Raw genomic sequence first — 15,018 nt, 5'->3', positions numbered from 1 at the left:
CTGTAGATTCACGATTTTATACTGTTGTGTGATTTTTGTTATAACTCAGGCCTAATTATCATTAAAGCATTATTCACATATTTCACCTACAATGGAAGAAGTCCATGTGACATGGTGACATGTATCTAAGTATTGTATGGGAATAAGAAATGCCCACTCCCAAAACTTATATCCTCTACCAGCTGCAATATTCTTTGTTACCTTTGTACTACACAGCTAATGAAAATTATGTTTTTCTGTGCTACCACTGATTTAGTAGAATTAAAAGTGAAAAACCTGGTGAAAAGGATCCCAAGATACAACAATAAAACATATTTAGAATAATTTTTTTTGCTTTGGTTCTACATTACCATGCTGAGAAGTATCACTACTTTTATATTTTCAGAGCTATAGATGAAGACAGAAAAACAAAGTACGTAGCTGCTCTCAAGATCCAGCGCTGGTTTCGAGCATGCAGAGTCCGAGCCTATCTGAGGTAGTATATTAAACCTATCTTAATGCATGTTTTAATGTTCAGTTTTTCCTCTAAATTTCTCATGGTGTTACTCGATTTTAATAAAATTGGAGCATTAAAAAAAAAAAAGAAGGCAATAACTGTTATCCAGGTTTTCAGCAGAATTAAATATATGCTGTGGCATTGTAAGAAATAATTTTTGACTTTCAGAACTGTGTACAATTAAAAAGGCATGATGCTAGAAAGCATGAAACTTATCTTCAGAATAGATACACAGCATTGTTTAAGAAATCTTGTTGTGTCTGGATGAAAAAGAAACAAATAGATGTCCCTTGGATATGCTGTTTCAGAGACTTTTCATATAGAATCATAGAATAGCCTGCAAAATTTTATATGACATCAACGATGAAATTTTTAGAAGCAACATATATGTCTATATATAAATAAATAAATTAATTAAGGACAAAATAAATATTCACAATTAATCTATGTGTAATTATATAAAAGCAAAAAGGTGTCTAAAAGTGAATAAAGTATCTAAAAATTCAAGTGTCAATAGGTTTTGTGAAATAGTTAAAAATGGTACAGCTGTGAAAATGTTGCATATGACAGAAAAATCCTGAACTGGTCAGATTTGTTGGTTAAAACCATGAAAATAAAACAATTTATTATGCAAATTAATTTTTAAGGCTCTTTCATTAAGCTTTTTTAATAGTATACAGGTAAATTTGCAGTAACCCATGTTTTCCAAAAACAAAAGTATGTGTGCATGAATAAATATATTGTATATAATGGTCTATGTGTGTGTGCATATGTTTATATGTATATGTATAAAGTATGCTTGTAGTGGTCATTTGTATGATGCATGATACACTGCATTTATTTTTATTATTATGAAAAGTTAATAGGTCTGAAGTCTGAAAAACTAATTGTTTTGTTAATATGTTTCATTTTAGACATCTGAGCAAAATGGCAACTTTGATACAGAAATGGTGGAGAGGTTATCTAAGAAGAAAAAACTTCAGAGAAGTAGTGGAGGTAGAAAAGTACTTTTAAAAATTTTGTTTGGTTATTTGTAGAATATGTATGAATAATTCATTCACTCATCATGAAATTAAAAAGCCAAAACTCAATCCTCTATACACACAGACACACACTGAACTTTACTGTAATGAAAAGCACCATTAATTTCAGCAAGCCTACTCATAACAGTCACGTTAAGGCAGTGTTTAGGTGTTTGCAGCTCTGGAGTGTTGGTCCCCAAACCAACAATGAGATCTGCTCATGCAGAAGTCTGCCCACACCATGCTAATTGCAGGGTTGGACCTTTACAAGATGCATGTTTTTTTTTTTCCTGGTAGAACTTTCAATTTTGAAAATAAAATAAGCCAATGTGTCTGCACATTGCTATTTTATGTTTTAGTGGTTTAAATTTCTTACTTAATGAACCTTGAAGTATTTGAGGTTTTGCCTTAAGGCACAGAGCAGATCACAGTCAAGATAATTCCTGTGATGGACCTAAAGAGAATGAAAGTATGTGATAACACACAAACTAAAACCTCTGTTAACAGGTTTAGGGGACTAAAAAGAATATAATTTAACATAAAATATGTGGTTTACTTCACTAATTTATCAATTTATGTTAATGTTTTACAGTAATGTTAAGCTTGTTAGTCATTTATTCTTGATTGATTTTGTTAAATTGCTGTTTTTAAGTTAAAACAGACAATCCAAGAAGTAAAAAAGAGCTATAAGAAACCATATATTACAGACCAAAGTTCATACTCCCAACTAAACTATGTTTTCAAGCAGCAGGACTCGAGTACCTGAAAGATCTTTTTTTTTTTCCCAAGTCTACCAGTAATCTATGTAAAGATTTTCTCTCTTCCAACTTACTAACTGCTTAACTAATAAATGATGAGCCATCCTTTCAGTCTGTGGTTTCCACTCATCTTCTAACAGTAATTCGAGAATAGATAGCTGTATGGTTACATGGGTTCTGTTTTGAAAAAAGTAGGACTTCAGCTGAATATTGTTCCTGAGTCTAAGGAAGGTTTGTTTAGTCTAAGAAAGCTTCTTTAGAAGAGAGACATGATAAACTATCTTAAAATTTGTTAATGAAAAGAAAGGATCTCTGCAGTCCCTGGGACAAGGAAAGAAAGGAATCAATGTGATCAAACAGGTTTCCTGTAATCACAAATCTAAGACAACTAATATCATGAACTCCCCTCAGCTTTCTGTTCTTGAACATAATTCTGAAAAGTAAAAAGTCTTTAATCAATAAAGCCTTTTGTGTATTTAGTTCTTCAAATAGACGTAACTGAAAAACTTGCCAAATCTGAAGTCTGTGGAACAATGAAGGACAAAAAATTCTGCAACTTAATACATAGAATCTAAATCACATCATGAAATCATCCAACTTCTGGGTCCCAGTGCCAGCCAGGGCTCTAGAAGAGGAGAATCTCATTAGAAAGCTTACAAATTTTACAGTAATCAGCACAGGAAATGATCTTTTTTCCTCAAACACTATGTTTATTTCTTGCCATCTCTTTGATTGGAGAAGACTAAGTAGGACAGCTTAATTGGAGGCCAACTGGAGTACCACACAAGTATCAGATAAAAGGGCACATTCTACTCCCTTTGGACTGCTGTATTCAGTGTGTTTTGGGGTGGACTTAAGTATAAAGTATGAATTAATACCTTATATTTGTTGTTTTACTATCTTTACTCAATTAATGTCTGAACTTGGAATATGTAAAAAGCAAAATCTCAGCAGCTGAACTTAACTTTCAAGTTAAAGGATCAGGCAATGTTTGCAATAAACTCTTGCTAGTAACTGTTGTAATGACTCCTGGCTATGAAACACAATGATGCATTTGGCATGATAGTTCTTAAATACACTGGTCACTTTAAAATTTGTCTGCTGATAATGATTGGATTGGTATCTGCTGCCAGCAAACAAGGCAAAGCATATGCACAAAATACCCATGATTGCTTGATAATAAATCATTTTAATGATTATATTCAAAATTGTGAAATGTGAATGGTACTGATGCGGAAAATAACAAAGGCTGAGGCTCATCAGATTGGTTGCCCATATGTGCATTGCCACTAGTATTTCATTTGATTCTCCTCTAGTGCCTCTTCCTTTGATTATTAAGATATATATTTGGCAAAAACACCCAAAAAACCCCTAAGAATTATTGATGGCATTTATATGATTAAAGTTATCTGCCTTTCTATTCTAAATATTGGTGCTTTGATATAAAACTTTGTTTTCTAATTAATCTCAAGCTAAAATTAAGAACTGCCTCCTACAGTTTTCTTAGTAACTTGGTTACACTGATTGTGTTGGACTCTGAAATTTGCATGACCTACAGGAAGGTATGAATTTTAGAACCAGGCAAACACCAAAACAGGAAGCAAACTGTGCATCATTGTTTCTTTATTACTATTTTCTTAGAGCCAAGGAATCATTTTCTAAAGCAAAGGGAATTGTAGTATTTCATTAATATATGAAGCTGGTATGCATTATGGCCATATTTTCAGTTTGCTTTGGAAGGAGATGCAGTTGAGGAAAGTGAATATTTTATGTTATATAGTTTGACACCACCCTAAGTGATTTAACTTCAAGTCAACAACCAGTTTTAAATAGTTCCAGTTCAATAGGAATGAGACAAGTGCCCATTTGCTCTACAAAACTCCACACAACACACCATGACCCCATTTGGGATTTAGATCATGTGTTGCTTCCTTCTCTTAACCTCGATCTCACTCTCAAGCTCCATCAGATTCCTGGTTCTCTTTGAATTTGTCATTTTGCATTAACTCTTTAAAGCAAAAAAAGACACCTATCAGAGCAAATTTGTAGATGATCCCCAACCAAGTTTTTAAATACAAAAGGAGAAATTAATACAAAAATTTATGTATATAAGTCTTCAAATATATTTTGAAAGCCTAGACTTAAGGTAACCTGGTAGGAAGGCCTGTATATTAACATCAGACCTCATGGCAAAGACAAAGACATCCTGGCTCAGAAGTAGAGGTGGCACATGGGTGAGATGGGAAAGTAATTCTTCCCAGAGAGTCAACCTGGCAGTGTTACCTTTGAATTGGCACATAGTGAAAAAATGAGGAGCAATCCAATGGACATGGGCTGAACTGCATGAAATTCCACTTCAGCATAAGAAAATAGTCTTCTGGACAAGCAAGTCCCAGTTCAGACCTGAAGAATCTTTTGTTTATTAGGAGAGTATGTAAATGTAGGCTTGGGTTGAAACACTAAATTTTTACTCTGTTTTTGTGAATATTAATGAACATCTTCTTTATCATTTGTAATAGCAGAAATTTCTAATCAGGACTAGAAAACAGAGGGCAAATAAGTTTGCAAAAAACCTAGATGGTGACATAGCCTTTGGCTTTTCGTGCAAGAATAAGATTGTAGGACAGTTGCATGAGCAGTTCTGCATTTGGGAGACTTGTGATTTAGAGCAAGAAAAAAAGTAAAAGAGTAAAAGAGTAAAGAGTAGGAATGTGTAACTTCTTCTTGTTTTGAGTGACTCTCTTAAGTGGTGGTGGAGTAAGGCCTGGATTCCTCACACCTTAGTGGGGTGTGCAAGATCAGACCTTACTTGCCATTGACTGTGAACAGTGGACAGAGCTCTTCAATACTTGTCCAAGCTCAGAGTCAAAGTGGTCTCATATTGTCTCTCAGTATGGATGATATAATGATATTAGGTCTCCAATTTATGTTCTTCAATGAAATGGGATGCAGTCAGACCAAAGTGCTCGCAGCCTTCAAGTATGAGAAGAATAAACAAAAAGATGTAAAATTGTTTCGTTTAATCACTGATGGACAGAAATCTGCTGAATATTTTTAAGCTTAGGAACATTTTAAGCTTCCATTAAAATGTATTTTATCTATTTGGTGGTGTGGTAATTCTTATATTCCCTTCCAAAGAAAGAAAAGATGAGCTGCAACCCAAAATTTTATCAATTTAATCGAGAAGTTTAGGGATATGCTTAAATCAGGCAAACTATATTTCAATCCATTATTAGCTATCTAGAGTTAGTATCACTCAGTAAATACTTATGGACAATAAAGGGGAGAGAGACAGTCCATTATTTATTCTAATATGTACATTTGGGGTAGATATTCCCTTGAATATATACATGTGTATATCTATGTGTATGTATACACATCCACACGTATGCGTGGAACTTCTTTGAACTTTAACAATTCTGCAATTTCCTTTCAGATAAGAAATATATTTTGTACTGTTTCCGTTATTAGTAGATTGGTATGATATTAAAGTGAGCATTTAAAATGCACCTTAATTAAACTGCAGGAAATATGCCTTGCTTAATGTAATGAAGAAAGAGAATTTAAAATGAAGTAGCATCATTGTGTTCATTTGTAAATAACATATTGCAGCCAACTGTTTCTTAATTGCCCAGACTGTTGATAAATAATCCAGTCCTGCTGCTCTCCACAGACAATTTGCTTTGGATCAGACTAGGCAATTCAAATAACACTAATTACAGTGAAACCCTTTTATAGTGAATTCCTGTTTGCCATGGGGGAGAAAATCACTATATCAGGGGAAAGCACTTTTGCCTTTGATTTGTGTCTAAAACATGAGAAACACATAAAAGCTGCATGTTGTGCTAAATAAAGGACATACTCTTGCATTCAAAGTACTTATATTTTACTTTTTATGATACAATTGTGAATTATGTTCATTTTGCATTTGTAATTAGAGGGCGGAACAGATGTGAAAGCTTAGTTTAAAGTGATGTATCCATTAAAATAACCTATGATGCCAAGTGATTGCTTAGTATAATAGGGGATTCGTTCACTATGAGAGGAATTCTACTTTATTGGAAGGAAACCAGGACTTCAGGAAATGTTTTCTATATCAGGGGATTCACTGTAACATGGTATCATTGTATTTATGATTTTATGATGTTAAAATGAATATTAAATGAAACAAAATTCCCAACGATTACTCGAGAGGCAGCTAAGTACATAACATTTAGTACAGATGGTTGGAAGGCACAATTTTGCTCCATCACTGTATCCGTATCCTTGAACGATTTCGACTGAAGACAGCATTTCTCTGAATTTTTCATTAAACCAGACATCTTGAAATATGAATTCCTTTTATGTTTCTGTGAGTTTTGGCTAAAAGAACCCCAGTGAATAAATCATACAATACTACATGTCACCAGCACTTGTGAATATTTCTGCTTTGTTATTCTACTCTCAGTAGAGCACCATTGATTATCAAACTCAGCGGAGAGCATTTTATGATCATATATCTCCATTAGCTCCTAGTTTGACTACCATAGATTTTTCTGGTTAAGCCTGCATTATGTATTAGGAAGCCTATCTCTTCAATACAAAGTTTGATTTTATTCTCTCTAAGCCTAGAACTCTTATTATGTATTATGTATAAAGATTCTTATCTTTTATATGTAAAAATAGCAGGACTGTCTTTGTGTAACTGAAATATATGCAATCTTCTTTTTTTTTCTTGATTCACAGAGAGCATATTTTATTAGGAAGCTGAAATTCTACAATGAAATGGCTGTCAGGGTAAATATTTCTTCACTTGTTAAACAAATGAAAAGTCAATTGTGCTTCGAATTTGCTTTTAATAAAATGAGCAAAGCAGAATAATATACACTTAATTGATATGCTGATGGCAACAGCAGGAAATACTACATAGTTAAAAATTAAAGTTACACTGAGTAGTCAGGGTTGTATGTGAAAACTGTAGCTGAATTTGAGATACCTGAATGTGTCTTGCCCAAATTAAATGCCCATTGCACCTTATCATGTATGATACTGATAAAAACATTCTATCTGCCAGTGTTCTTACAAATGTAACAACATTTGTTCTACAAATGTAGACATATATTTAAAATTCTAACAAACTACAGGGCTTTTAAGCTTGTGATGTTGCTGTGCTTTTTCTCTTGTTAGTACATGACATTTGATGTATTGGATCTCGAGAGCTAGAGAGCACAGAAGAATTTCATTGGTTAAACATAGAGGTGGAACTGAACTGATCTCATTAGGAGTGAATTTTCCTAGATGAAGAAGAGCATAAACAAACCTTGAACTTGAATGAATCTGCAGCAAATGAAGTTTGTTGTGGGTGAATCTGCAAAACATATTTAATTAGAAACTAGCTTTTTTTCCCCTGAACTTTGAAACTGCACTTGAAAAAAATATGTAAAACAAATATGGGAAAAAACATTAAATTATTTTTGGGATGAAGTCTTTTTATGTTACTTATTTCTTTCATTCTGTGATATAAAACTGCTTTACTTTAGAAGCCTGTATCTTTTTAGGCCAGGCACCTTACCTTTTGAATTCTACCAAATGTAGGAATATGGTGACAATGGAGATTAACCCAGGGAAACTCGTGTCGAGTAAGAAGATTCTCAGAATGGATTTTAATTTTGTTGACTCTGAATCCAGGATAACTCAGTCAACAGATCTGCACTCATCAGGTGTTTTGCTTAGTTCTGGTTCTCTCAAAGGCACAAAGTAGAATCTATCAATTGGTGCATGTTAAAGAACTGAAGATGTTTAACAGCAGCTTAATACCTCACAAATGTCACTTTTTGTTGTTGTTATAGTTCATTCCTTACTTAGCTAGAATGGAAGTATTCCACAGTGGAAAAATGCTGTTTACTCTTTCAGCTGAGATCAGTTAGAAAACATAAGATGTAAGCCGGCTCTTAAAAGTTGCCTCTGTACTTTCAGAAGACATTTGGAGACTAAATTTCAGGGGTAATTATGTATTCTAGTCAAATGGAGTTTTGCATTTGGTCTTTCATTTTTAAAAGAAATTGAATGTGTTCCCATTCATTTGTAATGGAAATATAATGTTGAATCATTAGGTGATATAAATCTTCAAAGTGACATTTTTTCAGTCATGTCCTTTTCTTTTAATGGAAATTTAAATCAGTAGAAAACAATAGAACAGATCTTTATTTAGTTGCAAATGTCAGAATCTGATTTCCTCTATCTAAATTTTGTGCAGCCATATCTGCAGAGCAGGCTTAAAATGCTACCAATCTGAAACACTGAATGCTTTTGGGTTTTTTTTCTCTTGTGTGTTTCTTGAAGAACTAACCAAGGTCCAATAGCAAGTCAGACCTGTCGAGTTTTTGCATAGATGATGTGTGCTCAAACTTTTGGCTTTCTAAGCCAGAAGTTCCTTATATTCACATATCATGAACTTGATTCATGATTAATATAACTCAGTGTTCTAAAAATATAACTGTGTATATTTTTCAATTTAACCACTTGGTTTTGTCTCATGGTATTATTAACTACTTAGTTCAGTTTATAGTCACTCTTTAGAAAAACAGTTTCCGTTTTGGCATTTCACATATCATTGAGAGCATACACATGTTCATAGTTTTGAAGCCAGTCTACATATCTTGTCCTTCTGGATTGCATTTGTTTGTAATCAGAGCTATTAGTTTTACCTTTAAAATTAAATCAGAGATCTTGTTTAAATCAGTTTCAGTTGTGCGGCAGAATATGATTCTCTCTCTGAAAAGATTTAAGGTTGCTGTAAATTTTCAGCAACAGAAGTAATCCTGTGGCAAAAAAAAAATAAATTCCGTGAGCAGATGGCTTTTGATATATCAAGGTTTTGCCATTTGTTTTAGTGCTTAAAATAAACATTATTTATAAGACCACTTACATTTTGATGTTACTTAATGAGGAATATGCATCATTGATTTGACTAGCTTAAGAGGTCATTTAGAACTTGCCCGTTAACAAGCTGTAATCTGCTGAGCACACAATGACTTTGTTTAAAATTATCTGTTCAGTGCTGATCAATGACAATAATTGTTTTGTACCAATCACTGTTGAAACTTGCTAATTACTTTGAAGGACATACACACACTTGTCTCTTCTTTTTCAAGAATTTTTCAAACATTCACCTTGGAATTAAAAAGAAATGCTGTTGTAACACTATACTTCTTTATAAAAGCAAACATTTAGAACTTTCACATTGAAAATATGAGCATCATCAGAAGCTTTTTATAAAGTGGTCTTCCCAAAAAAAATTAGTCTTCGGTTTTGGGATCTCTGACATACAGTATTAGGGAAACAGAAATCAGGCATAAAATAATTTGAGACTCAATGCAGTTTTTCTTGCTTATGTTTCATTCAGTTGGAATCAGTGAGTTCATTCTGAACAGAAAGTGGTGTAAATAAAGGTAGAGTGCAGCATTTAATTGGTACACTGAGCCCATTGGAGGTAATTATAGCTTTATACTATTTGAGCCTTTTGTCTTTCAGTATGAGTTTTGATCCTTAACCCAGAAATATCCAGTTCTGCATTTATAACTGTGAGGTGAAGACTGTCAGAAAGAGTTTCAAAGGGACCATAATCCTGCATTAATGAGCACATGGCTATATGGGAGCCAAGTTGCTCTTGTTAAGAAATTTTGAAGCCAAACAGAAAAACAAAGCTAAGATCCTTATTCACATGCAAAGGATTTTGCTTAATCCCAGATCTCTGAAGGCATACTCATTCTCTGCTCTTTCTCTTTTCCTTTTTAACCCAATAAGCTTGTGTATGAGAAAGTAGTGTTGCAAAGAATATAAAATGTACTATCACCTAGTACAAAGCTGCATGTCTAGAACCTTTCTTGTTCCCAGAACTCTTTTTTATTCATACTATAACAATATCTAGAGGTCCAAACCCCTTTCATTCGAAAAAAAACCCCAACCAAAACCTAAAAACAAAACAAAACAAAAAACAACAACAAAAACTACAACAACAAAAAAATTCAACCAAAAAACCCCAACAAACAAACAAAAAATTACAAACAAATAACAGCATGTAGGTTAAAAAAATACAACTTTTGAAATCAGTTTCAAGTCTTATTTGGGAAGGGAAGAAAATCCATTCTGGTGCACAAAGGGGAAATGGAAGAATATATTAACACTGGAAGTTAATATCCTCTTATTTTTAATAACTAACACATACCTCAAAGAATTACTGAAAGCTTTTCTGTGATTCTTATTCTCTTGTTAAATCTCACATAAAAAGACAATCATAACTGTACCCTAAGGTGCCATCAGTTGAGGCTAAATGTTGGTTTTTACTTTAAAGAGTAGTGTTTGGGGGTTTGTGTATGCAAAATGGTGCCAAAGTGTGAAATATTCAGCCCTGTTTTAATTGGTCTCCTTTTAGATGGATCCAGTAAAATCTGCAGGTGGAAAAATTGCAAAACCTTTTATTAGTTTTCACAGTAGAACAGAATTGGACTGCACTGGGACTGGTAGAGAGAATTTAGCATGTTACTGAAGGGCACTCCCTAGACTTGATGACAAAGATTCTGAAATTACTGAGTGCAATGGTACTGATAATCTGGGCAATTGGCATCTTTCTAAATTTGCCTTCTTCCTGAATCAAACACAAAACCCATTACATTCTTCCTCTCCTCCCGCCCCCCCCTTTTTATTTAAGAAAGGTGTTTAGAAAGAGGTAGGCTAAGAAAAAAAGCCAAATAGCACAGACATATGAATTTCACTCCACTTAAAAACAGTAATCTCTTGGTTCTGGAAAGAGAAAGGTTGATGTAAAGAAAAAAAAATGTTCCTTATAGATACACTGAAGTATTTAAGTTCTTGAAAAGTCTGGTAGCTAGGGGCCCACAGGAAAATGATAGTTCTTGGTATATTGCAACATTTTATTCTTCTATGCATTTAGGTAAGGAGAGTAGCTTCTGGATAGTAAAACCTCCAACTTCTTGCTTTTTAAATGTAGATTCTGCCTTTTACCTGTTATGTCTTTTAAGTTTTCAAAACTGTAAGGGTCAAAGAGGTGGATGTTGGAGCAAATGAAGGTGCCGCAGACTAGATAACAATTGGGAGATTAAAGTAGAAAAAAATATTGACGACAAGATGCAATGAAGGAAGCAAGGAATATTTTGCAGGAAAATTAATAAAAAGTTCAAGGATGGAAGAATGTAAAGATGGAGGGACTAGACCCGGAGAAGAGAGGAAAAGATATTTACTCTGTTTTTCAGATGTAGAGATCCAGAGTACACTGACCTCTTATGGTAAGGAAAATCAGAAGCAAGAGCAGCTCTCAGGATGACTGAATAGAGCAAGTTACATCTTTCACCTCTACATGTCGTGGCATAGGGATAAATATAACTCACCAAATGGCAGTCCTGCTTGCTTTTTACCTAATTACAGAATCACAGAATTACAGAATCCTTTAGGTCCTGAAAGGCCTCTAGAGTCCAACCTTTGAATGATCACCACCATGTCAACTAGACCATGGCACTAAATGCCATGTTCATTTGTTTCTCAAACTCTTTCAGGGATGGTGACTCCCCCAGCTCTCTGAGCAGCACATTCCAATGCTTAATTGTCCATTCTTAATGCTTACTTTGCCATGCCAAAAAGCAGATAGCTGGTCAACAAGTAATGGTTTCAGAAGCATCATGATTAGAATTTTCAAGTATCAGAGGTTTAAACATTTGTTGAAATCAGTTCTTGGGGAAAGTTGGGTAGACTAAGTATTTTTTCCCTGCTCTTTCATTTTTTTGTTCCTCCTTTTTTTTTTTTTTCCTTTTTTTTCCCCAACTGATGCACCAAAATATTAACCCTTTTTGGTGGAGCATGCTACCTAATTTCTGTTTGTAATACAACTTTATAACTAGCTACAGATAAAGAGCTTTTCTTCTCCAGGTTATGCTTTCTCTAGGTTAGGCTTTCTCTGTTATGCAAAAAAGTAGTGTTTCTTGAGAAGAGTGAAACTAATGTGGAGCAAGTAGACATGAATCATTTTGTTATGGAGATGAAAGAACTGCAGTTTATAAATGAATTTTCCAGAAAGTCTGATTCATTGAATTCCTGGGAAGGTTTTTATTGAGTTTACACCTTTGCAGAGCACAGAGGTGAAAGTGTAACAGGAAAGGTGGTGAGGTGGTGACTCAGTGCTACAGGATGTTACAACCTAGACTAATTTTCTTAATTGAAACTTACCATTGATGCTTCGACTAGGTATCACTTTTAAGGAATAAGGTACTTGGGATATAGTACATATATTTGATATGCATGAAAACTTTTGATTTGAAATATACTAAGCAAATATTTATTTCCTCCAGATCCAGAAAATGTGGCGAGGCTATTATGTTCGGAAATATATCCATAATTTTTATGCACTGAAGAAATACCTGGAAGCTGTTTCTGTGAATAATGAGCTTGTCAGGTAAAGATAAAAGCTCCATGTGGTAAAGCATTCATTTGCTCTTATTTTATTTTTAGAAAGTTTGTGGCACTAATTAAACTATTTCTTTGAGTGTAGGTTCACCTCCATTGTCAAATACATATATCTATCGGCCATCATTCTCTTTATCCTGTGCCTATTCATGTTGCACCACATTCTGTTCTCATTTACACTATTATGAATTCAGAATAATTTCTTTGAATTAATTAGGTGTGCTCTGGGTACTGGTTTAATAAAAATGGATTTGGCTCTTCACCTATGCTCAGAACTCATAGGTTATTATGCCCTAAATAGGGTTTGTTGAACTAGATTTTTTTTCTCAGTATACATAAGCTAACCAAAAATTTCTTTTTCTAATTTGTTTTGAATATGGATTATTGACAATGAATGCAAGGGCAGATTTGGATTTAAGTTTCATACATGAGCCATACTATGAATATTAATTGGGAAAGATACTGGTGTGGATTCAGTGAAGCAGATTCTTTTCATAGTTACTGAAGACAACCAATAGCCTGTCAGATTTCTGTCTAGAACTGTTGTTGCTCTATGTTCTTATTCTATTTCTCCTATGCATCCATTGTCTTTCCCTGTACTTAAGCTGAAACCTCACTAAAATAGAGGTAATTATTTCCCTCTAGTGGATTTGATATCCTGGTCCATGACCATTACTCAGATAACAGTGGAAACAAACAGGCTATATGCTGGGTGACCATGATCATTCCTCTCTCAGTGTAAATGAAGGCTGTTGGACAAAATCCATGTTTGCTGTTCAGAAGGTCTGAGACAAATCTTTGCTTTCTCAAGCACAGAAATATAAGGGAGTCTAGTAAACCAGTATTTCTAGAAATCTTGTCTAAATCACATGGCAAAGACTGTTACATAAAGAAGCATATGCAAGTTATATATGAAAAAACCCAGGATTATCCAATTTCTTTGTATGTTGGTTATTAATGATATTATTCTTCCACAGTACAGCTGGTGCTACATCCTCTTTGTCATAGCATTATTTCTTGGGCATTACATTGTTACCTATAATGAACCACACTGATAGTCACCTACCTCTGATCTCTCATTATTATTAATTTAAGTGTATTCTGTGCAGAAAATTAGGTTGCAACTCAGCAAAACCAGACTTAAACATTCTGTTATAGCTTCAATGGTATCTTCGTGGTCTGAAATCCTCGAAATATTCTCTTTTCTTGAAAAGGTAGAGTCCTAGGAAGACTAGACCTAATTTTGGAAAATAATTTAAGACATAACTTCTCTGGTTTAAAATCCATATCACTGGTTGAACTGCAAAAACATAACCTGCTTCTCTGTTCATAATCATTCTATCACTCTTCTCCATTCCCTGCTTAAGCCTAGACCATGGCTCATAACTTGTTTAGATTGACCTTTGATGTATGCCAACAAAACAAGATAGCAAGTGGTATTCCTGCTGCACTATGAACATGGATTGGTTGGAGCTTTGTATTTTATTTCTCCACACCCACAATAGATCAATGCTGGGTATACCTAACTTTAGAAGACTACAAAAATATTTGGTTTTCAGTACTTCGACAAGTTGATCAAATTCACTAGTTTTTAGTTTAGGTTATTAGAAACCAAAAAGTCTATGCACTACATAGATATTTTAACCAAGAACCAATTCTGTGCTCTTTAACAGGCAAGATGAGCAGCATGACTTCAGGTACATCAAAATGTGTCAAAACTAGTCTGTGTGAGCTCTTACCTGGCACTGATATATTATATTTTGCTAATTTGAGTTTTGTATTCCAGAGTTCACAGAAATACATGTCTTTCAGGTGAAAAAAAACCCGAAACACCCAACATCTTTTCAGTTTAAAAAAGTGAAAAATTAATTTTTCAGCTAATTTGGACAAATGGATCTTATTGTTTCAGTTTTTAAAATTCATGAGTTCCCAAGTGCAATCAAGAATCACTGCAGTAATCCCTTTACTGGGGTACATTTGAAAACTAATATGTATATCACCTTCAACATTCTTCTTATGAAATCTAACAGATGTTTAGTGAGGATTAGGTGTAGGCCCTCAGCCAAACAGATTTTTCCTGTCATTGGGCTAAGTTACTGCCAACTACTTTGGCCCCAAGGTGGCCCACTGTGTTTCTTATGTGGAATACTGAGCCAGGTGGAGGAAAGATTCTCCTCATATTTTCATTAGCCATCAGATTGGCTCTGGACAAATTTAACCTCACTGTTCATAAACATTTTTGCATATAAAAATTATTGCAACTCTACACTGACAAGAAATTGTCAGA

General features: G+C 34.1%; 1 protein-coding gene across 4 annotated transcripts in view; it reads left to right on the top strand.

The window, feature by feature from the left end:
- The window catches only part of SPATA17 (spermatogenesis associated 17), an 87,251-nt gene that overhangs the window by 3,416 nt on the left and 68,817 nt on the right, over window positions 1-15,018 (top strand). For 3 of the 4 annotated variants that reach the window (XM_014876884.2, XM_088161165.1, XM_088161163.1), the window contains exons 2-5: window positions 386-475; window positions 1,411-1,492; window positions 7,002-7,052; window positions 12,617-12,720. In XM_014876884.2, the coding sequence (XP_014732370.2) occupies window positions 386-475; window positions 1,411-1,492; window positions 7,002-7,052; window positions 12,617-12,720 (327 nt within the window). The remainder of the gene's footprint in view (window positions 1-385; window positions 476-1,410; window positions 1,493-7,001; window positions 7,053-12,616; window positions 12,721-15,018) is intronic. The other variant, XM_088161164.1, reaches the window with a different exon arrangement.

The sequence above is a fragment of the Sturnus vulgaris genome, chromosome 3 (genome assembly GCF_052056855.1).
Source record: "Sturnus vulgaris isolate bStuVul1 chromosome 3, bStuVul1.hap1, whole genome shotgun sequence".
Taxonomy (NCBI): Eukaryota; Metazoa; Chordata; class Aves; order Passeriformes; family Sturnidae; genus Sturnus; species Sturnus vulgaris.
The sequence above is the reverse complement of the archived record's forward strand: the minus strand, read 5'-3'. Positions and strand labels throughout refer to the sequence as shown.